The sequence below is a fragment of the Heterocephalus glaber genome, unplaced genomic scaffold (assembly GCF_053883595.1).
Source record: "Heterocephalus glaber isolate CG9 unplaced genomic scaffold, H.glaber_assembly_v1.0 deba00001509, whole genome shotgun sequence".
NCBI lineage: Eukaryota > Metazoa > Chordata > Mammalia > Rodentia > Bathyergidae > Heterocephalus > Heterocephalus glaber.
In genome coordinates this window covers 19,488,226-19,509,606 of record NW_028258325.1, presented here as the reverse complement: position 1 = coordinate 19,509,606, position 21,381 = coordinate 19,488,226, and the positions used below count along the sequence as shown (strand labels likewise).

Sequence of the window (21,381 nt, the reverse complement as noted above, 5' to 3'; positions counted from 1 at the left end):
AAAGCCGTGGCTGGGAGACAAAATGTCATGTTTGGGAAACTAAAGGCCACTAATGTGAGGAACGCTGAGAGGCAGGCACTAATGGTCATGCAAAGGTCATGGTCCCAAGAGCAAAGGGAAGGCAGCACTGGAAGGTTCTGAGAGGTACATGAGTAGCTCTGCTGGGGAAAACCCGCTTTAAGGCAAAGTGTGACCCAGAGTAGAGCAGTACAAAAGGTGCTGCAGGCCCTGAGGGTGCTGGGCTGGGTCCCCGGCATGAAGGGATGCATCAGATTTAAAACCAACACTCAGCACCTGCCTGTAAACTGCCTCAGTAAGGCAGCTTTGAACAGAAACAGCACAGACCTGGAAGATCTAATTGCAAGTCTTAGCTCTGCCATTCAGTAAGTCTGAGCCAGTCATGTAACTGATTCTGAACTGCAGATTCTTCTTGTATAAATTGATGATAACGAGAACAAACTGCAAAGGTGTCACATGAAAAAAATACATAACATGCATTGGAAGCTGTAATATATAAACATATTTAATTTCACTGATCAAAGAAATACTTATGTACTATTTCACAATATACCTTATGGTTAAGGGAGACAAAGGCCCAAACAGGGTCTAGCCTGGTTAAAAGATGTTAGAAAATTACTTCATAAAGCAGAATTATCATTATTGTCTTAGGTACAACAAGCCTTCCCTCAAATGCCAATGCAACAATTTTAGCTATAGAAGACTCAAAAATAAAATGCCAGACCATGGAGAGGTTACAGAAAGATCAAAGCTGCGTATGTGTGGACGCAATGCCAAAACATTCTATATGGCCTTCGTACCTCTGTAAGTGACTTATAACCAATTTTTGTATACTGGAATATGATGACTCTATAGACTGGCCGAGCTTTTTTAAACCCTAATAAAGAGAAGAAAACAAATTTAGAATATGACTAGGATATATGCCAGTTCCAAAAGAAACTGAGAAGAATGTATTCATGCCAATTTAAATACAGATACTTTGACGGCACCTTTACTGTTAACTGGTTCATCAAGAGTGTCTGGAGTTCTGCACTGTAACGAAAAATAAAGCGTTTTTAGTCATTTGTCCATTCAAACTTGAATGCATCACCTAAAACTTAATTTTCAAAGTACAAAGAAAATTTTGAAACAAATAAAAAGAAATAGCCCAAAAGAAATGAGGACTTTGTTGTACTCATCAAGGGATAGAAAACAGGAAACCATAAAAGCCAGAAACAGACTGAAGTACATGCAAGGACACAGTGTGCTCACACAGCCCTTCAGAGCAGCACGCAGGGCTGGCTTAGCCAGTCATGCTGGACAGCACTCCAGTCATTAGGGAGAAAGCAGCCAGCTCACCACAGCACACAACCAAGTAAACCACGTGTCGAACGTGGAAAGGTATAAAACATTCACAGAAAAGCTCTAGAAGAAGAAAAAAGAAAAGCTCTAGAAGAAAATCCAAACCAATCTCTGAATACTCTTAAAATGTGAAAGGTCTCTTTAAGGTCCCAGAAAGGAAAAAAATTAGTTTGGCTACAAAAATTTCAAAATTTTTATATATTTAATAAAACATATGCATACACACAAAATGATCACATTTACATTAAAAAATGTGCACAGAAAGCCCAGAAAGATACACCATTTTGTATAACTTATGTACCCTTTTCTATTTTATTTTTACAATGAATACAATTACTTTTGAAATAAATAATTGCTATAAAAGAGGAGGAGGAAAGGGAAGAGGAAGCAGCAAAGCAAGAGCCCCTAACCTGAGTTCCTTACCTCGCTTTTCCCCACAACAGCAAATGCATGAATTCATCTTGCACTGATGTAGTTGTGTTCTTTTCCTATACAAAATGAAAAAATTCACGTTGTAAATTATAAGCATTTTTATTCAAAATTATAGGTATACAATTTCTTTTCTTTGCTCCAAGGTTCCCTCAGATCTGTCTATAAATCAGTTGTCTAAGTATCAGTGGCTGGAAGACAGGTCGTCAGCAATGTTTCACACCTGCCCTTACTTTCCAAGCCACACCGGCTACACTTCACAGTCTGGTCCCCACCTAAGTCACTCTAAGGAGAATACAGTCTGCTGCAGCTTGGATGGTTTGTGCACCCAGGGTTCGTGCCCTGGAGCCTGTTGAGGTGATGGAAGCCCTAAGAGGTGAGGTGCAGTGGGAGGTGGTTAGGGCATGGGATGCGGCCGTAGGAAGAAAGTAAGGCATTCTCAGGGGATGCTGGTAGTTCCTGAGAGACTGTTGTTATAAAAGAGCAGGGCTGACTCCTCCCCCACCTCTGACTTCCTGTCTCACCAGGTGATCCCTCCTACGCACACTCCTGCCATGATGCCATCTTCCCTGAGGACCTCCTCACTAGAAGAACACATGGGGCTGCATGGTCTTGGACTTCCAGCCCCCAAAACTGAGAGCTAAACAACCCTCTTTTCTTGTACGTTATCCAACCTCAGGCACTTTGCTACAGCAATAGAAAACTAAGACAGAGACCTTTTGCAAATCTGAGACGATATTATGAGGTCAGACCAAGCCATCTGAAAGAAGTAACAATCTTAGCCTTTACAAATCAGACTGCTTTTTCTCATGTACCCAAAAAAGGAAATACAGCATTATGTACTTTCAAACTCTCTCCATGGGAAATTTCAGTTATGTTACCTGCACAAACTTGGTGAGACGGGAATCCATCTGCATCAGTATTTCTTCCCATGCTTCACACATACATGTCAGTGACAAATTTATATACTATTAACAAAAAAGGTAAAAAATATTTAAACCAACATGCCTACTAAATAATATGTTTCTTATGATCAAGCGTCACCAAGAAGCCCAGGATTTACTTTCAAGCTCTTAACTAAGTCCCAGGATAAAAGAGAACAGCATGGCTTTTTTATAATCACCTAACTATAAAGAGTTTCATTTTTCCTTACCATTTTAAAATAAAACATGTTTACAGGGATGGGAACGTAGCTCAATGATGGAGGGCTTGCCTAACATGTGTGAAGCCCTAGGTTCAATCCCTAGCACTGAAAAAAAAAGTTAAGTTTGTAGCTGGTAAAACAGATATTCTCAAAATTTTTTTGTTGTTGTTATTGCTTTTGTTTTGAGACAGGGTCTCACCATGTAGTTCAGGCTGGCCTTGAACTCACTATGTAGTCGAGGCTGGCCTCAAGCTTACGGCAATCCTCCTGCCTCAGCCTCCCAAGTGCTGGGATTACAGGCATGCACCACCATGCCCAGCTCAAGTGTTTTTTTTTTGGTACTGGGGATCGAACTCGGGATCTTGCGCCTGCAAGGCAGGTGGCAGAACCACTGAGCTAAATCCCCGGCTAGCTCAAGTCTTTTACCTGAATTACATTTTATGTATAGCAACTGTGAAAATGCTAGTTTGTTCAGCTATTCAAATAGCAATAAAAAGACACTGATCTCAGCCAGGCATGGTAGTGCACCCCTGTAATCCCAGCACTCTTGAGAGGATAAGGCAGGAAGATCACAAGTAAAAGCCCAGCCTGGGTAACTGAGTGATTTAACAAGAAGTGTCTCAAAGTTAAAAAAAATTTTTTTTAAAGCAGTGGATCTTTGCAGACCAAGTGGATTTCAAACCCACACTGATTAAGAGAGACAAAGAAGGACACTATATCCTTGTAAAGGGAACAATCCAAGAGGAAGAGATAACAATCATAAATATCTGTGCACCAAACACTAGTGCACCCAGCTATATAAGACAAATACTAATGGACATGAAAAACCATATAAGCACTAATACAATAGTAGTGGGGGATCTCAATACCCCATTGTCACAAATAGATCAACTAAAGCAGTGGATATATAGCTCAAAGTGAAGGTCTCTAAGTTCAATCCTCAGTACTAAAAACATAAATTAAAAAGATATACTGATCTCCAGAAACCTTTGACATCAAGTAAATTATAAACTATGATAGGACAAAAAAAATGTTCAGAGTTCTATGCAGCTCCTCCATCGAGACCGTCCATTCTGCAGCCCTTGCCTCTGGCCTGGCTTGAGTCCTGCTCTAACAGCACACAGCACGAACACTACTGCTGAGTCCAACACCCACAAGGCTTTGCACACTTCCATTCGCACTCTTGATACCCTGCAGCCATGACCACGCAAACAAGCCCAGAGGCCTGCTGGAGGGGAGAGCAGCGAGCAGCACGGAGCCATTCCAGCCCTGCACACCTGCAGCCCACAGGGCCAGCTGCCTCGAACTGGGCCCAATCTGGCCCAGATCCCCAGAGCCTCAACTGCTAAGTTGTAGAACAGGAGCCACTCTGGGCTGGATGCATTAGGAACAAACACTAACTCATGTGAAGACTGGTTTCCACCATACTTTATTTGGAATAAAGTATAAATAACATTTTACTTAAGAGAATATGTAAAGAGATTTAAACTAGTTTTTCTTTTCTTTTGGAGGTGGCAAACAGGGTTAGGTGGAAGTGGATTCTCAATTAAATTTTCTTGCTTTAGTCAATACTCTAAGAAGATTAGCAGACTAAACACTTATTCCCAGCAGCTTTACAAAATAAAATGTAAATATTTTCCTTATGACACTTTTAGTAACTACATAAAGTAAGCCATAAATACATACCTGCAAAAGAGCTGAAATGTGAGTGAACTTTCTAGCCATCCGGGTTACTTCAGGTAAGAAGGAATACAATAGATTAGTTTCAAGCTGTAAAATAAAGACAGAGAGTCCCAATCAGATTCATTTGCTTAAAGACAAATTGTTTCCACCCAAAAACAAATCCTATAATATAGAGAAGAGTCTAGATCTAATTATGTATCAGAAGAACTGTCAGAACTCTGCCCTTTTCAGCATAACAGTTTGGGACTAAGCACAACTTTAGGATTTCCTAACCTGTGCGGGACTCCACAGATCTCTCTCTCTCTCTCTCTCTCTCTCTCTCTCTCTCTCTCTCTCTCTATCCCTTTGACGTAGCTGTAAATGTAATAACCTATTTGTAACATTATTATGCGAAAATTAATAAGTGAACATTAATATATTTTTTAAAACTTTTTTTTTTTGGTACCGGGGATCGAACTCAGGTCCTTGCACTTTCGGGGCAGGTGGCAGAACCACTGAGCTAAATCCCAGGCAATATGTTTAAAATTTTAATGGAAGTAGAAGGAATTAAACGTTATTGATAAATACAAGGAAAATACCTATCAACGGTATGTAAGTTGGATCTCAATGAAGTTGTCATTAAAAAGTATCTATTACAAACTTCACAGAAAAAGTGAATCACTTTATTACGGCCCAAATGCCATCCTGGCAATCAGTTTCTGAGTCTTAAGATGAGAAGTGAACATGAACAAGCACATTAGTGAATCAGAACTGAAGGGTGTGACACTGAGATGGTGGGAGGGCATCACTTTTTGTTCTACTTCTGTTAGCGATTTCTCAGGAACTCAGGCAGATGGCTGGGACATTTAAGATGAGAATTCTGAGACGATTTCTTGGCAAGGCAAAGCTAAAATCTAAATACTCTACAGGAGACTGTCAGACTCCTCAATTTATAAAATAAAGAACACATAGTAAGAAAAGTTCTTCTCAAAATGAAGTGGTTGTTTTGCACAAGCAGCAATGTGCTGGTTAGGAGCACAGACCCCGGAACTGACCACCTGGCACCACTTCCAGACAATGACATGGAGCAGGCCCCACAGTTCCTGTGTGTGCCCATGTACGCATCCGTAAGACAGGAAGGACACGAAGCTACACACCAAGTTTGAAGCACATTCAAATGATCAATAAATATTAGTCTTTAATAATATTAAGGTCAAGTCTAAGAAAATACAGTACAGTAATGCCCCCATTGTTGAATGGCTCCAAGCTCAAACTTTCCAAGCTCGAACTTTGCTCGAACAGCAAAATTCAAAAAAATCTGCTCCGTAGTCAAACTAAGAATCTGACTTGAAGAAACCTGTACAGGGGCTGGGTGTGGTGGTGCATGCATGTAATCCCAGCACTGTGTAATCCCAGCACTCTGGAGGCTGAGGCTGGAGGATCACTTCCAGTTCAAGGCCACATTGGGCTACATAGTGAGTTCAAGGACAGTGTCTCTAAATACATAAAAATAAAAAACCCTGTATGGGCTGAACATGAGTCACACTGCAGTACCAAAGGGGTGATTACTTAAATCTAAGTGCCACTCCAGACAATCTAAGCGCCACTCTAGACAATACATAATGCTTGTATTAGTGCATTAAAACATTTGTCACTGTGCCTTTTCTATACTTTATTTGTGTAAGATATTGTACCATGGCTCCAAAGACAGTGATAGTGCCAGTAAAGCTAATGGGAAAACTGTGAGAACCATGACAGAGTTAAAGAAAGAAATCATTGCAAAATTTGTTAAAGTCCTGAAAAAACAAATTTATAAGTGTACATTTTTGGCCCTCAGAACCAATTATTTGTTTTTCCATTATTTCTTATGGGAAAAATATGCTCAGTTCTTGAACTTTTTGGTGTTTGAACACAAATTTGGAACAAATTGAGTTCAACAACCGAGGTATCATGGTACCTAGTTCAAAGCTAAATTGGTGTAGTAACCCATTAGCGTGATCTTTACCAGACTACTGAAACCCTCTCTATGAAAACTGTATTGCAGTAGGGGGAAAACGATACAGTGCTCACTATAATAACATCCAATGTGTAAGACTTACGAACTCCAAGTAGGTTTGCTTTGTTTCACTGACAATTAGAATTCAGTGAGATATGGATACTAAAACACCGCAGGCGCTGGGGTTTATCTCAGTGGTTGAGAACATATTCAGCACACATGATGGCTGGGTTTCATCCCCAATACCAAAAAACCCCAAAACCTATAAAATACACACTTATTCTCTATTGCCATTAGGTTCCGATACCTACCTGAAAGTATGAAACTTCGTGAGCACCACCACTAGACACTTCTGTGACCACAGACAGTGACTTCAGATCACTTGATAAGCACAAAGCTAGACACGTACCCGCAATCTGTAAAACAGTGAAGGCCCCTCAGTACCTCTGCTAACAATACCAGGCTGCTTTCAAAAGCAGACCCACGCTCCTGGTCTCTGCCAGACCTGCACGGCGGGTGAAGGCCGGAGTCCGCCCCGCACCCTGTGCCCTGCCTGGGCACAGGAGACAAACAGCTGCCCCCATCCTTCAGGGGTCCACAGCAGCTGCTGAAAAAGCAAATTCCACAGCTGGTTCTTCCTTCTAACCCCCCACCTGGGGGATGCTAAGAGTAAGGTGCAATGAACTTTGGAGAAGACTGAGACTGGCAATTGTGGCAGCCTTGAGCACTGGGTGTAAGACTGTTTCTGATGATTTTATTACTTTCCAATCACAAATTCTAGCTCTCATAGAGTTGTGGTGCAACATTACACCATAACTAAATGGATCACACTAATCTTTTTATTAAGAAAGAAAACTTGACTAGTTTCACCAATAGCTCCTGATCTCTATAAACATCATACACTACTATTTTTATCTTTGTAAGGAAATTATCCTCTAAACATTTAAGAGTGAACTGAACTAGAATAAAAACTATTTTTACTCTACAAATAAATGTGTTACTACATTATAAGAGAAACAATATAAACAAATTTAAAACAAAAACTTACCCCTGTGACTCGAGCAATTTTGAACATTCCATAAGCATAAAGCTCGATAAATCCAGAGCTTCCTCCAAGGACAAGAATATTAAGCCTAAATAAAAATAATGCAACAAGCTGAGGTGATCGAGTCCTTAAATGGCGCTATAATCATTCCTGCTCTCACATTATCTATACACTGAGGCCCTCTGCAGAGGGAACCCAACGCCAAGCAAACCCAGGCCAATTCTTTTTTTCTCAAAAGTTTCCTGTAACCAGAAAAACTCAAGGCCAAGCAAGGTGGCACATGCCTGTAATCCCAGCACTTGGGAGGCTGAGGCGGGAGGATCATTATGAGTTCTAAGCCAACCTGAACTACATACTGAGACCATCTCAAAAAACCAAAAATAAATAAATATTTACAAATCAAGGGCCAGGGATTTAGCTCAGTGGTTCTACCACCTGCCTTGCAAGCACAAGGTTCCAAGTTCGATCCCCAGTACTCAAAAAAAAAAAAAATCATGAAAAATCAGTTTACAATAAAATAACACTAACAATGATATTTACATAAAGTCAGTAACAAAACAATCCTTTCCCAGCTAATACAAAGTGCTGTCAGTTTTATCATGGATATGACATAAAACATATTAAGTAGGCTTACAGAACTTGGATAATAAAGTTTAAAATGCAGAAACTCTTGTACTTCTGTTCTCCTTATTAAAACACAAAAGCACACTGCACTAAAACTTGACAAAATGAAAGACTAGACAATAAAAATAACAGGTATTAACATGTGCATTTTGTTGAAAGGTGTTAATGTAGTAATCAACATAACAAATCAAAGATTTATTCTTCAAACTTCTAAAGAATTAAATATCAACTTAAAGAAGTCAGACTTCAGATATTTGCGAGATTTACCTGACATCTCCCAAGAGCTTAATAATTTCATCAGAATTTTCTTCACTAAAATATAAAAATAAAGTGGGTCACCTTTTGATGATATCTTTTAACCATAATAAAAGATTATTTTACTTGAAAACAAAAAAGGCATATCTTACCTAAATATTTTTGAGGTGTTGCTATAGCTAGAGAAAAACAGAGATAAGGGTAAAATAAATTGTAACAGAGATGTATTTTTTTTAAAGGTCTGAAAAACTGTCACTGTTACAAACAGAGGAAAAAGTCTTCAACATCAATTCCAAAGAAATAAAACTCTGCTACTTACTTTTTTGGCAATGTGGGGAGCTTGGGCAAGAGAAGATTTGACTCATCCTCAGCATTGTAAAAGGATGTAAGAACACTAACAGGGAGAGGAAACCAGCATTACAGAGGCAAAGGGTTTCCTTCTTTCCACCAACAACATACATTTCTGAAAAAGACTCCAGTTTGATAACATGACCAAGTAAACAGATGGTACGAATATTTAACCACTGTAAAATAGTCACTCTAACAACAGATGAGAAGAAAAAAGTACAAATTTGTTACGTTTTGCAAAACAAGTTCGTCAAATGGCCATGAGCCACCATATCTTATTTAATTCCCTTTTCTTTTTCAATTTACCCCTATATAAAAGTTGGAAATAAGTAAGTGAGCAAGTGAAAAGGTGGTGACTTGGAAACTGGTTTCTCCCCAGGTTAACATGTTAGCCATCTTGAGAGATCCTGGAGTCGCCACCTAACATTTCTAAACTCTTAGCAGAAAGCATGTTGGGAATACACTTAGCAGTAAGGGCTGGAACGTGAATTACACAACATGCTGCTTCTCTGCTTTCTAGAAATTCATGTAACCATGTGCAATCCTTGATTATTTCATGATGGATTAATCACTCCGGTTTATCTAGAGTGAATTTCAAACTCCGGGCTAGATTCTTGTTATCCAGTCCTTTAAAATCCCCTTAGGAAAGCTGTCAAAGGTCACTCAGGATTTATAAGCTTATTTGATATTAACTCAGTGGAGCTTAATCGAAAGGAAAAGCTAATGGAAAGAAAGTACGTCTCCCCCAAAAAGGAAAAGATTTTTTACCCTAACCAAACTCACTGACCCCTTAGCCTGTATTTACTGGAAGCCTGGTTTATTTCTTGACTAAAAAGAACAAAGGAAAATTATTTTCAGGAAAAAAGGAAAACATGAAGGCCACAGATACAGAAACCTGTTCAGAGCAGAATGCTCAGTTTAACACTTTCTGTAGTCTAAGAATATTTACTTAAGACACTAAAAGCAAAGTGCTAAACAGAATAAATGCGGAAAGAGAAAGCAGAACCATAATTTCCTAATCAGTAATTTTAATTAGTATTGCTTGAAAGTATAAATCATTAATATAAACTACTAAAAATGACTAAAAGCGAGAAGAATCTTGGTCATTCAGCCATTACTGATCCAGTAACAATTTTTTTTTTTAGAAGAAAAGAAATCTAACACAGCATTAAAACACTTCACCTTGATAAGACAAAACCAAAACTGAAAGGCAATAGGCAGACACTCAACAATAGGGAAAGCTGAGCACTTCCTGCGCGCCCCATGGGGACCCCACGTGGGTCTGCCCGCACCTGCTCTCCACAGTCACCTCCATCCAGTGCATGCAGGACACTGGGGCCTCCACGGAGAAAGAGTGCAAGCTCTCAGGCTTTTCCACATCACACAAAATAATCTTCTTGGTATCAGCAAGAGCAAAGGCCAAAACTAAAACAGGAAAAGAAAAAACAGAACGAATCAGGGTAACATTTGAGAAAAATAAGTGGGCATTTTATTTATTGCCCAGTTTTACTAGATTAAACACATCATAATCATAGAAATTACATAACATATACATTTTTCCCTTTAATACTTTAAAAAGATCACTGCATCTAATTATGTTGTTATCTAAGCTTACTTTCAAACTGCATGAGCAGTGTACTTTCTCACCTGTTGTACTTAATGTCTTAAACATCAAAGTTTCTGGACTAAAACCCTGTTGTCCAGCAGAAAATACCAAACAGGTGTCAACAGATAAATAATTATACTTTCTCACCATGACATTCTAGTCCCATAAGCACGTCTAAATGATAGGAAGAAGCTCAGCCTGGTGGCACATGCCTCTAATCCCAGCTGTTTGGGAGGCTGAGACAGGAAGATCACAAAGTTTGAGGCCAGCCTGGGGAACTTCACAAGACCCTGTTTCAAAATAAAATAAAAAGAGCTAGGGATGTAGCTCAGTGGTTGAGCACTTGCCTATCATGTATGAGTCCTGGGTTCAGTACTACAAAAAAAAAGAAGGACTGACTCCATCTGTTGTGCCCTCAGAAGTCTTTTCATTCTTCTCTTCTGTTTCTATCCCATAACAGGAAACAAGGTCATCAAATACTGTGCCTTGTTCCTTTGACTGTGCTAAATAGTACCTAGTTTTCTCTACATAGTCATTAATATCTTCCTAACATATCCAAATCTAAGGATTTCTAGCCTGTAATCCCAGCTACTCAAGAGGCTTGAGGCAGAAGGATCACAATTTTGAGGCCTTCCTGAGCAATGCGTGAGACTTCATCTCAAAAACAAGGGATGGAGGGAGAATTTCTAAACAGACACCAATGAGTTTCACTTGCACACCATCACAGGAAACTTTGCTAGACGTGGGTAATCCTATCCTCCTATTTTTTTTCTTTCTTTTTTGGTGTGGTACTAGGAATCTGAACCCAAGGCCTCATGTGTACTAGGCCCAGTGCTCTACAATGAGCTACTCTCAAGCCCTTTTTAAACTTTATTTTGAAGCAGGGTCTCACTACGTTGTCCAAGCTGGCCTCGAACTTGTGATCCTCCTGCCTCTTGACAGCTGGGATTACATATATGTCACCATGCCCAGTCCAGCCTCTTTAAAAACAATTTAAAACAATCTTGAAATAATCAATATCTGACAAAAAACATTTTATTATCCAAAAGAATAATATATACACACACACACACACACACACACACACACACACACATATACACACACACTTACTGATAAACACATCGTAACACACACTGACTTTTACGGTTTGAGAGCCTGTGTTTTTGACCAAATAATTCAAGACCTGAGATGTTATTTATAGAAGTCTCAGGGCTGGGGGTGTAGCTTAGTAATACAGCACGTGCCTCACATGCAAGAGGTAGATCTCCAGCACCACCCAAAACAAACAAAGTTCTCTAGTTTTACATATCCTCTACACATATTCTGAGCAAGAGCAGAATGAGTGCAATATTTTGCAAGCATTTCTGGCAATTCTGCTTCTGGGAATTAATCTAAGGAGCTAATCACACAAAAGTCTTCCCAATGTTCAGAAAGTTTATATAGCACTGCTTATAAAAGCCCAAAAACTGGAAACTAAATATTTACCAAGAGGGCTAGATTTTGTAAACTACAATACATATAGCAGATTGGTATCCAGTCATCTATTATTAATGTGCTATATCTATCCACATTGAGGAAAACAAACAACAAACAAACAAATCCTACATAAGTTGCACATAGGGTTGCAGGCCTGTAATCTCTGCACTCAGGAAGCTGAGGCAGAAGGATCACCCAGAGTTTGAGGTCAGCCTGGATTACACAGTAAGACTTTGTCTTGAAATACCAAAAAAAACCCCTATATATCAAAATAGCATGCATCCACTGACTTCTTTTTTTTTTTTGGTACCGGAGATCGAACTCAGGTCCTTGCGCTTGCGCAGTATGCAGCGAAACTACTGAGCTAAATCCCCGGCCCGCATTGACTTCTTTTGATAAAACTGTATATTCAGATCTCTACATGTATTTATTTTATTAGGAAATATTGTAAAAGTTGTTCACAAAAATAGAAATAGTTGTTATTGCTAAGTGATAGGTTTTGAGAGAATTAAGTACTTATTTGTATTTACCTAAAAAAAAAATTAAGCAATGAAAAGCACATATCATTCATTTTACAAAAACAAATCACTTTTTTCTTAAAGCACCAATAATACAAGTGAAGCTGGGCATGGTGGTACACGCCTGTAATCCCAGCACTTGGGAGGCTGAGGCAGGAGGATGACTGTAAGTTCAAGGCCAACCTAAGCTACATAGTGAATTCAAGACCAGCCTGAACTACATAGCGAGACCCTATCTCAAAATAAATAAATAAATAAATTAAACAAACAAGTGAACTATAAGTTGCATAATTTACAGCATCTTACCATACTATGTATTGTACAGTTCAAATAAGGACTGGGACTGTAAAACAACACATAGAAGAAGAGCTCAGAGACCAGAGCCACACCAAGCTAAAAGGTAGCAGGAGGAAAAAGGCCACAGAGAAATGGAAGAAACAGTCAGCCGATGGTCCTTCAGGTGTGGCAAACATATGTTTAGTTTAGTGCTACATTTTGTTTTGGTTTGGTTTTTGGCGTTTTTTGTTTTTTCCTGTTTTTTTGAGAGGGATCTCACTATGTAGTTCAGGGTGGCCTTGAACTCACAGAAATCCTCCTGCCTCAGCCTCCTGAGTGCTGGGATTATAGACATGTGTCCCCACACCTGGTTCAAATGTATTTTCAGACAAAAAAAGGCTATGATGGCATTGAACTGAATGGTGAGTGACAGGTGGTGCTGGGGCCAAATGGTACAGGATAAAAAGAGAGCAGAAAAGAACAAAACCAAAGTATTTTGTCTATTCCACTAGATTTCATTTCAGAGTTATCTCTGCCAAGAAATCAGATCTCACTTTAAGTGTTCTTAAACAAGGTGATAGAATTCATCAGAGTTCTTATGAAAAACTTACAGCATTCTAAAAAGAATTCCAAAACCAGCACTCACAATTCTAACGTACACTAAGAACAATTCTTTATGTACATAGGCTTCTTTACAGAATACTGTTTGATTGTATGTTATCTATCTGTTTGGCAGTACTGGGGAATCTACCTACCTACCTACCCATCCACCTATTTCTTTGGCACTACTAGGAACTGAACTCAGGACTTTCCCACTGAGCTACATTCCCAACCGTTTTTTAAAATTTCTGATTTTAAGACAGGGTCTCAAGAAGTTGCTAAGTTGCCCAGGCTGGGCTTGAATTTGCCATCCTCCTGCCTCAGCCTCCCAGAGTGCAGGGATTACCTGTATGCACTACCACACCCAACTTTTCGGAATATTCTTTAAGAAAATAAAATAAATATTCTTCATGAAAATATTTCAAAATATTCTTTATGAAATTTATCATTACGTTTGCCATCTGGTCTCCAAGCCAGACAGGTCACTTCCTTTCCTGTATTTTCATTTGGTGGAAAACTCCAAACCCGATGAAAACTTGCAAGTCGATGTAGTAAGACCTAAAACAAACACAATGGCAGAAAATTAAAAATTCCATTTCCAAAAATAAAATAAACCTATTATTCCTCTCTTAAGTAAAATAGCTCTGAAACAGAGGAATTCAAGTATCTGAATGAATGTGAAGTATTTTAAAAGAAATTAGTAAAATCAGAAGATCCCATTTAACCTTGCACCCTATACATTTTCCTGTCTTTAACATCAATAGGAGACTTATCTTTCAGAAAGGAATACGAAAGCTTCCTAGAAACAGACAATAAAAAAGAAATAACACAAACAGCACTAAGAAGGTAGCTGTGATACAGCCAGATAATTAAATGTGGGATCTGACAACCTGGCACCTAATATCAGCTGCGTTACTTTCTAGCACTGGATCTCGACAAGTCACTTGTCCATTCTAGATTTCCATTTCCACACCAGTAAATGCCACCTTCAAAGGCCAAGATGATGCCCCAGGGCTCCTTGTACACTGAAACTAAGAACTCCCTTACTCTGGCTTCTACACAACCATGGAAAACAAAGATGCGAAGTTTCAATCATTAGACCACTAACCTCATGTGCCTCCTAACACTGACTGGCAATCCTCTTAGGCTTCCCGGGTCCACCAGGGACCTTGGTCAGCTTTTATACCGCTTCCTTCTCCTCTCCATATTCACTTGTAGACTTGCCCTTGCTGCTGCTGAAAGCGGAAACGGTGCTGCCATCACACCTACCTATCTGCACTGATGCCCCTCTTGCCTACCTTCCCCCCAACTGCCCTGGCCACGCTATCCTCGCTGTCCTCCAGGGCCAGACAGAGTTCCAGGGCATCGTGGCAGAGGACCGACACCAGAAGATGCATGCAAGGCCCTGAAAAGCTAGATGCTGATAACCTAGTGACGGAGTCATGGCAGACAAAGCAGTGGTGTGGTTTTGTAGGCTGCTAAGATTTCCTTACCACCTACTGTAGTTTCCAAACTTGGCTGCTCATAACACAACTTTCACCTGGCCACTATGCAGAAAACAGCCAAAAGGCCGGCAGAGGAAAAGAAGCACAGGTGAACGTTTCCTTCCAATATCGCTGTCCAGTAAACAAGCTGGCAGCAGAAAGTTGGGTACCCTCAGGCGACACTTGGTGAAGCATGTATAACACAATGTGAGCTGGAATGTTTAAAGTTCCTTTAATGGCAAGTTGGACAACAGGACCTTAAACCTCCTCTCTGGCAACTTCAGGCACGTACACTTCCACAAAGGCTTGACAGTCGTTCGTCTTTGTTCTGCTACTAAACTGAGAGCAGACTTAGGTAGCTTTGGTGGATCTACTACTATGTCCCGCTCAAGTGCGATGACAGGAGGTTTTAAGACACGAATGAATGAAAGCGACTTACAGGTGCAGGACTGTGTGATTGTGTCAAGCTGAGTGAAAACTATTCTTCTGGCCATAAAAATACTAGAAATAAGTGTAGAAATCATCTTGGCTGATAGAATCCTCTACATCTTCACTTGAAGTTTGCAGCCGACCTGGGAAGCAAGGGGCAGGGCAGGCGGGGTCCAACAAGCCCGCGGAGGGGAAACTAAGGCTGGCTCGGAGGCCTGCCCTCACGCCGCTCACTCACCTCTCCCGCAGTGTTGGCCAAAGCAATGAGATCCCGCTTAGGCGACCAGACCAGGAAAATGATCTCCTGCGGCAGCTGCTTCTCTCCCACCACCCGGAAGGACGGGAAACAGGTAGGAAAACGCAACATGGGGGCGCCCTGTGACGACCCCCCGTGAGACGCCGGCGGTGTCCCCGGCCACCGGGCGCCTGCGAAGAGCACTGATACGGGCGACGCCAGCGAGAGGATAGAGGACCTACCGCTTTTCCCTCCCTCCGGGTCCCTCAGCCGGCCGCGAGATGGGAAAACTTCCGGCGCCGTGTGTCCTCGCGAGAGGAAGAAGGTGGAGCGGAGGCGCGCGCGAGCGGGGAGGGTCCTGGGCCGGCAAGGGGCGGGGCGAGCGGCGGGAAGAGCCCGGGTCTTGGCTGGCACACGGATGGGGCGGGGCGAGCGCGGGGGGAGGCGGGGAGAGCGCTGGGTGGGCGGGGAGAGTGCTGGGTGGGCGGGGTGGACGCGGTTCCAGACCCTGGTCAATGGGCCGCAGGACAGTCTTCAGGTCAGGTTGTACATGACTCTGCGTGCACACGCTTTCAGGTCTTTCCCGTTCCCCTGGAAATCCGCTGCTATGGGGGAAGACTTTCAGAGGTTTAGGGGTGTGGCCTCAGAGATGCTGTAAACTCCTTAGTAGTTATCAACCCTGGTTGCTTAGCAGAATTAAAAAAAAAAAATTCCTTCTGTTCAGGCAACATTAAGAGAGAATTAATACCAAAGGGAACCCCAGTATTTATTTAAATTCTTTACGTGCTTCCAGTCTGCAGCCAAGTCGGGAGGTGCTGCTTAAAGTTTCCCTGGCATAGGCAAATACTGCTTTGATTCCAAATCCCATTTAAATGTGTACCTCACAACTTACTGGTAGTAGCAGCCCCAGTGTAATAAAAGAGGACTTAAGACTCAGGCTGGATTTATCCTATAGCGGGCTGAGCTTTTACTATGTGAGAGGATGAGGGCCACATAGATGCGCGCCACGTGGACTCTGCCCACGAAGCTCCCGGCCTGGCGGACAGTGTGTAAATCAGAACCCATCTGCGGTTCCTTTATATAGACAACAAGTAAGTGTGAGAATATGTTCAGCAGTCCCGACTACAGTCCTGCAGAGAACACATCATCCTCGGGATGCTTGACTCGCCACCTACGTAGAAGGCAAAAACCATAAGCGGCCTACCTTTCACTTCCGGTTCAGAGGGGAAACAGGTGGCAGGACTTGCCTTTTCAGTGAGTCCCATCTTCCTGCCCTCTCTGGATCTGGCTTCTGAAAAGTCAGTGACCGAGAGATTCATTTGCTCAGTAACAAATGTTCGAGCAGCTGTTTAGTTTCAGGCACTGTTCTATCTCTGGACTTGATGCTCACCTTGGTCCTTCTCAGACACAGACTTGTGCTTTCCTTGCCTGTGCTGCAGATAACTGAGGGGCAGTGGAGACAGCTACTGGAAATGATCCAAAGTGGCCACAGGAAAGAGCTACTAACACATAGTGTCACAGTCTTTATTTCCCCTCTACCCTATAAAGATTTTGGTTTTATCCTTTTTCTTTTTCTTTTTTACATAAAAATCCAACTTTATTGAACACAGGAATAGATGGATTTTCAAATTATTTTTGCTTTATGGTTATTAGTATCTGATCCATGGTAGTACTAACTGCTACTATATGAAGATGCTTGTCTATTCTTAATTCTATATTCATAAACAAATATATTTAAATCTAGAGAGAAACATTTGTGATTGGCTTATTAGTGCATGGTAATCCCTGGTATATGTACTGCTCAAGCTGGTAATAAGGTATCATCCATTCTACAGCAAATTTGAAGCACAGGCACAAATTTGAATTTTATACAAAAATTCAGTTTTACTCTTATTCATACATTAAGTGGGAGCTGACATCTGTAACTTACAGGAAAGCAAATACTTTTGTTTTCTACCTCCTAGCTGAACAAAAACACACATAATGTTTTTAGACAAGACTTGGTTGTTTTGGGTTTTTTTTTTCTACCAGGGATTGAACTCGGGTCCTTGTGCTTGCAAGGCAGGCAGCAGAACCACTGAGCTAAATCCCCAGCCCTAAGACTTGGTTTTTGTATTTCAATGAGAATAACATATAACCCTTCCTTAAACAAAATGACCAGGGTATAATGAAACCATCTTTGGAGGAAATGTTTAATATGCATATCTTATTTAAATAAATCCTCCAATAAGAAATGGAGAATTCATTGCCTTTACTTTGAAGGCTTTGTAGTTATCTGCCAAATTTAAATGTGCAGCTCACCAACATTCCTTTATTGGAAATAGCAGTATTTCCACATAATAGTTCTCCAAAGGACTTAAAAGTCTCAAAATTCTGTGTCTCCTTTGGCTTGCTTCTCTCTTGATTCCACCCAGGCTTTATTAATGGTTCGCTTCCTATCATCATCTCCATCTTCATAAATTGTCTTTAGAACATTCATTAATCCCTCACTAGGATCTGTTTCAGCATCATAGGATGGCTTTTCTTTTTCTTTGCATTCCTTTTCAACCTGAGTCAAGTATTCCCGTCGCGTGTTTTCTGCTTTCTTTCTACATAAGAACTGCATCAGTCTTGATTTTTTTTGAACTGCCTTCCACTGAGATGGGTTTTAAGAGATTCTTCACAGTCATAGAGTAACTCTTCCCATTTAGATTCTTTAACCAAAAGATCAAATGACCTCTCTGTGAAATGCACCTGCACATTCTCAGCAGGAACTTGATGAACTCCAGTTAAGGTAATGTAGATTTTCACAAACTTATCTGACTGATCCCATCCGTAATTACTGATTTTCACACTATATCCTGTTGTGATGGGAGCAACCACAGCAGCTGGTTTTTCATTGTCAAGAAATTCTGGTTTCTTTTGTGATTTTTGTTGCACCTTATTCTTTATTTCTGTTTCAATCTTGGATTTTTCTGCTGTCAGGGCATCTCGTACTCTCTTCCTACTGGCCTTTTCCAACAACACCTTTACCTCTTTTAGATCATTCTGCAACTCCTCCAAAGCTGAAGCCTTGGCCGGGCTGGGTTAGACCGGAGGCCAGAGCAGCAGGCGTGCACCCAAGGACAGAACCCAGCGCGCTCTCCGCGCGCGTGGACCACAGCAGCGCGGGCCGCGGAACCCGCACCTGCGCGCACACCCTACCTGCACGAGATCGCGGCCCGCCCCGGTTTTATCCTTTTTCTTTGCCCTCCCCATACTGAGAAAAAATACAGTGTTGTCAAACTGGCTCACTTGTGCTTCTGTGGAACAGAATCAAGAGGAAAGAAGACGGCCTGGGATCTGGCAGCAGTGTTTTTCAAGTAGGGAAGGGCAGAAGGTATCTATCTTCATATATATATCTTCATATGTATATATCACATATATATTCCATACATATCGGAGAGGGATGGGCAAACAAAATACATTACATAATTCTATGCCTTTTATATCCTCCTCCTTATGTTGGGGGCGAGGCATGAAAGCACTACCTTTATAGAAATAACTTTTAGCTACTAGGCTGTTTCTGTGATCACCACTAGCTCAGGCCGGTGGCTACAGTTTAGTACATTTACACTGTAATAGTATGGGATTGGATCTTGGAGGGTCAAGTAGCTCCCAATAGGTTGGGAGGGAAGGGAGAATGTGACAGCATCACACTGGTTCATTCATTATTCAGGACATGAACTCTTATGGTCAGAGTGATGAATTAGAAAGGAAAGAACTACAGGTGTAAAGATGGCAGGAAGACTAGCTAAAGCTGGAGGACAGTTTCCAAAAGCATTCCCAGAGTAGAACAGGAACTGATTATTGATTAGTTAGGGAAATGAGGAGGAGTTGAGACTCTGAGGTCAGGCTAGAGAAATTGTGGTTGGATGGGGACAGAGGTAGAGGTAGTAATTGGGCATGGATTGGAAAAAAGTAGAGCAGAGCAAAGGAGTGCAGTGAGGACTGTGTTCAGATGGAGAAGTAGAAAGAATGATGCTGGCCAGCAGGAAGTTAGTAAGGAAGGTTGAAGGGGGAAAAGTTGACCTGAGCAAAGATTTAGGACTCCCATATACAGGGATGGAAGGAGTTCTTTGGGACGTGTTTATATGAGTCACTTTCCTGTCGTTGGGGCAAAATACCCAATAAGGGAAAGGAAGTTTATTTTAGCTGACAGTTTCTAGTGGGTTCAGTCCATTTTAGCTGGCTCCAAGGCAGAAATGGCACAGTGGAAGAGCATTAACAGGAGACAGCTGCACAGTGCATGGCAGTGAGGAAAGGAGCAGAAAGAGAAGGGAGGATCAAGGGGCACCCTTCAAGGTCATGCTCCCTGTGACCCTCTTCCACTGACCAGGCCCCACTTCTAAACATTAGACTTTTGGGGGGCATTTTAGATCTAACCCATGACATTCAGCCCCCAAAAGGCTTGTGTTCATCTCATCATGCAATATGCATTTAGTCCACCTCTTAAGAGTCACCAAAGTCTTAACAGTTCTAGCACTGCTGAAAAGTCCAAGTCCAAAGTCTCCTCTGAGACTGAAGGCAAATTTTTAGCTGTGAGCCCCTATAAAAATTGAAAAGAAGCACAAGGTCCCCAGTTCAATCCCTGGTACCAAAAACAAACAAACAAACAAATTGCAAAGAAAGTTAAATACTTCCAACATACAAGGTAAACATTCCTATTTCAAAAGGGAGGAAGATGGGGACAGAAAGTAATCAGATGAAAGCAAGACCAAAAACCAGCAGGCCAAACATTAAATTCTGTAGCTCCATGTCCAGCACAAAGGGCAGGTTTTGTTGAGATGTGGGCTCCAAAGGGCTTGGGCAGCCCCACTCTTACAGTCTTGCTGGTTGCGGTCCACACAGCATCTCTCCTGGGCTGGCTCTGTTCACCACCTGCAGTTTTTTCTCAATTGATGTTCCACATTCCTGGCATCTACAACTTCCTGGGGTCTCCACTGAACCTCGGGCTTCACTCTCACAGGTTCATGTACTGTGCTCTCGGGGGCACCCTGCCTGCCCTCCCAGGTTTTCTTCTGAAATCTGAGCAGAAGCCTCCATGACCCCACTCTTGCATTTGGCATACCTGAAAAACCAGTCCCATGTGGCAAGGTGTGCTTCCAGCTCAAGCAGTAGCTAGGTCCCCTGGGACCAAGACTGAGCATCCTCTGAGTGCTTGGATGGCTGAACTCAGGGATACACGTCCCTAAGTGGCCCTGGATGAGCAGGAAACCCTGTGATAGGTGGGGTCTGCCATTTCCTGATATTACCTCAAGGAATCTTTCCTACTGTCTTGATGCAAAGTGCTTGGCTTCTTTTTAATTTTAATCTTTTCAGCAAACATTCCCTCCTTGGCCCCAACTTTACAGGTGCTTCCTTTCAGGTGAGGCTGCAAGTTTTTCAAATCATTCTGCTTTGCTTTTTGCTCCTGATTCTAACTGCAGACTGGGCTAAAAGCGGCCAGCAGTACACATGTCACAGCCTGAATATTCGGCTACCTTGAAATGTCCTCCACCAGATAAATAGTCCACTACCTTTAAATTCAGCCTCACATAAAGTCTTAAGACATGGGCAAAAAGTAGACAAATTCTTTGCCAGCATGAAACACATATATGACCTCTAGTCAAGTTTCCAACATAATCCTTATTTCCACTTGAAACCTCCTGAGCTTGCCCTTTACTGTTCACATTCCTATTAGGATTCTGGCTTCCTAAGGCCAACCAGAATCATCCATCAAGCTTGGCTTACAGAATTCTAGGGCTTCTCTAGCATCTCCAAATCTTTCTAAATTCCTCCCAAAACTCACTTCCTAAGGCTTCTAAATCACATGGTAATGTAGTCTGTCACTTTAATCACCCCACTTCTCTGGTACCAACTTTCTGTATTAGT

The 21,381-nt window shown here is 41.5% G+C and overlaps 1 protein-coding gene and 1 pseudogene across 5 annotated transcripts in view; both read right to left on the bottom strand.

The window, feature by feature from the left end:
- Window positions 1-15,861, bottom strand: part of Anapc4 (anaphase promoting complex subunit 4) — a 35,053-nt gene extending 19,192 nt beyond the window's left edge. The window contains exons 1-14 of one of the 5 annotated variants that reach the window (XM_021260210.2): window positions 15,493-15,679; window positions 15,265-15,397; window positions 13,794-13,899; window positions 10,172-10,287; window positions 8,834-8,908; window positions 8,667-8,693; window positions 8,527-8,571; window positions 7,639-7,723; window positions 6,902-7,006; window positions 4,619-4,702; window positions 2,670-2,756; window positions 1,783-1,847; window positions 1,008-1,050; window positions 819-895 (exon numbers count right to left, since the gene is read on the bottom strand). In XM_021260210.2, the coding sequence (XP_021115869.1) occupies window positions 819-895; window positions 1,008-1,050; window positions 1,783-1,847; window positions 2,670-2,756; window positions 4,619-4,702; window positions 6,902-7,006; window positions 7,639-7,723; window positions 8,527-8,571; window positions 8,667-8,693; window positions 8,834-8,908; window positions 10,172-10,287; window positions 13,794-13,802 (818 nt within the window). In that variant the 5' untranslated portion in view covers window positions 13,803-13,899; window positions 15,265-15,397; window positions 15,493-15,679. Of the gene's footprint in view, window positions 1-818; window positions 896-1,007; window positions 1,051-1,782; window positions 1,848-2,669; window positions 2,757-4,618; window positions 4,703-6,901; window positions 7,007-7,638; window positions 7,724-8,526; window positions 8,572-8,666; window positions 8,694-8,833; window positions 8,909-10,154; window positions 10,288-13,793; window positions 13,900-15,264; window positions 15,398-15,492 lie in introns of all 5 variants that reach the window. The other 4 variants (XM_021260211.2, XM_013073140.3, XM_004847193.4 and 1 more) reach the window with 4 other exon arrangements.
- Window positions 15,862-16,283: 422 nt separating this feature from the next.
- Window positions 16,284-18,700, bottom strand: LOC101710787 (calcyclin-binding protein pseudogene; annotated as a pseudogene).
- Window positions 18,701-21,381: the final 2,681 nt, after the last annotated feature.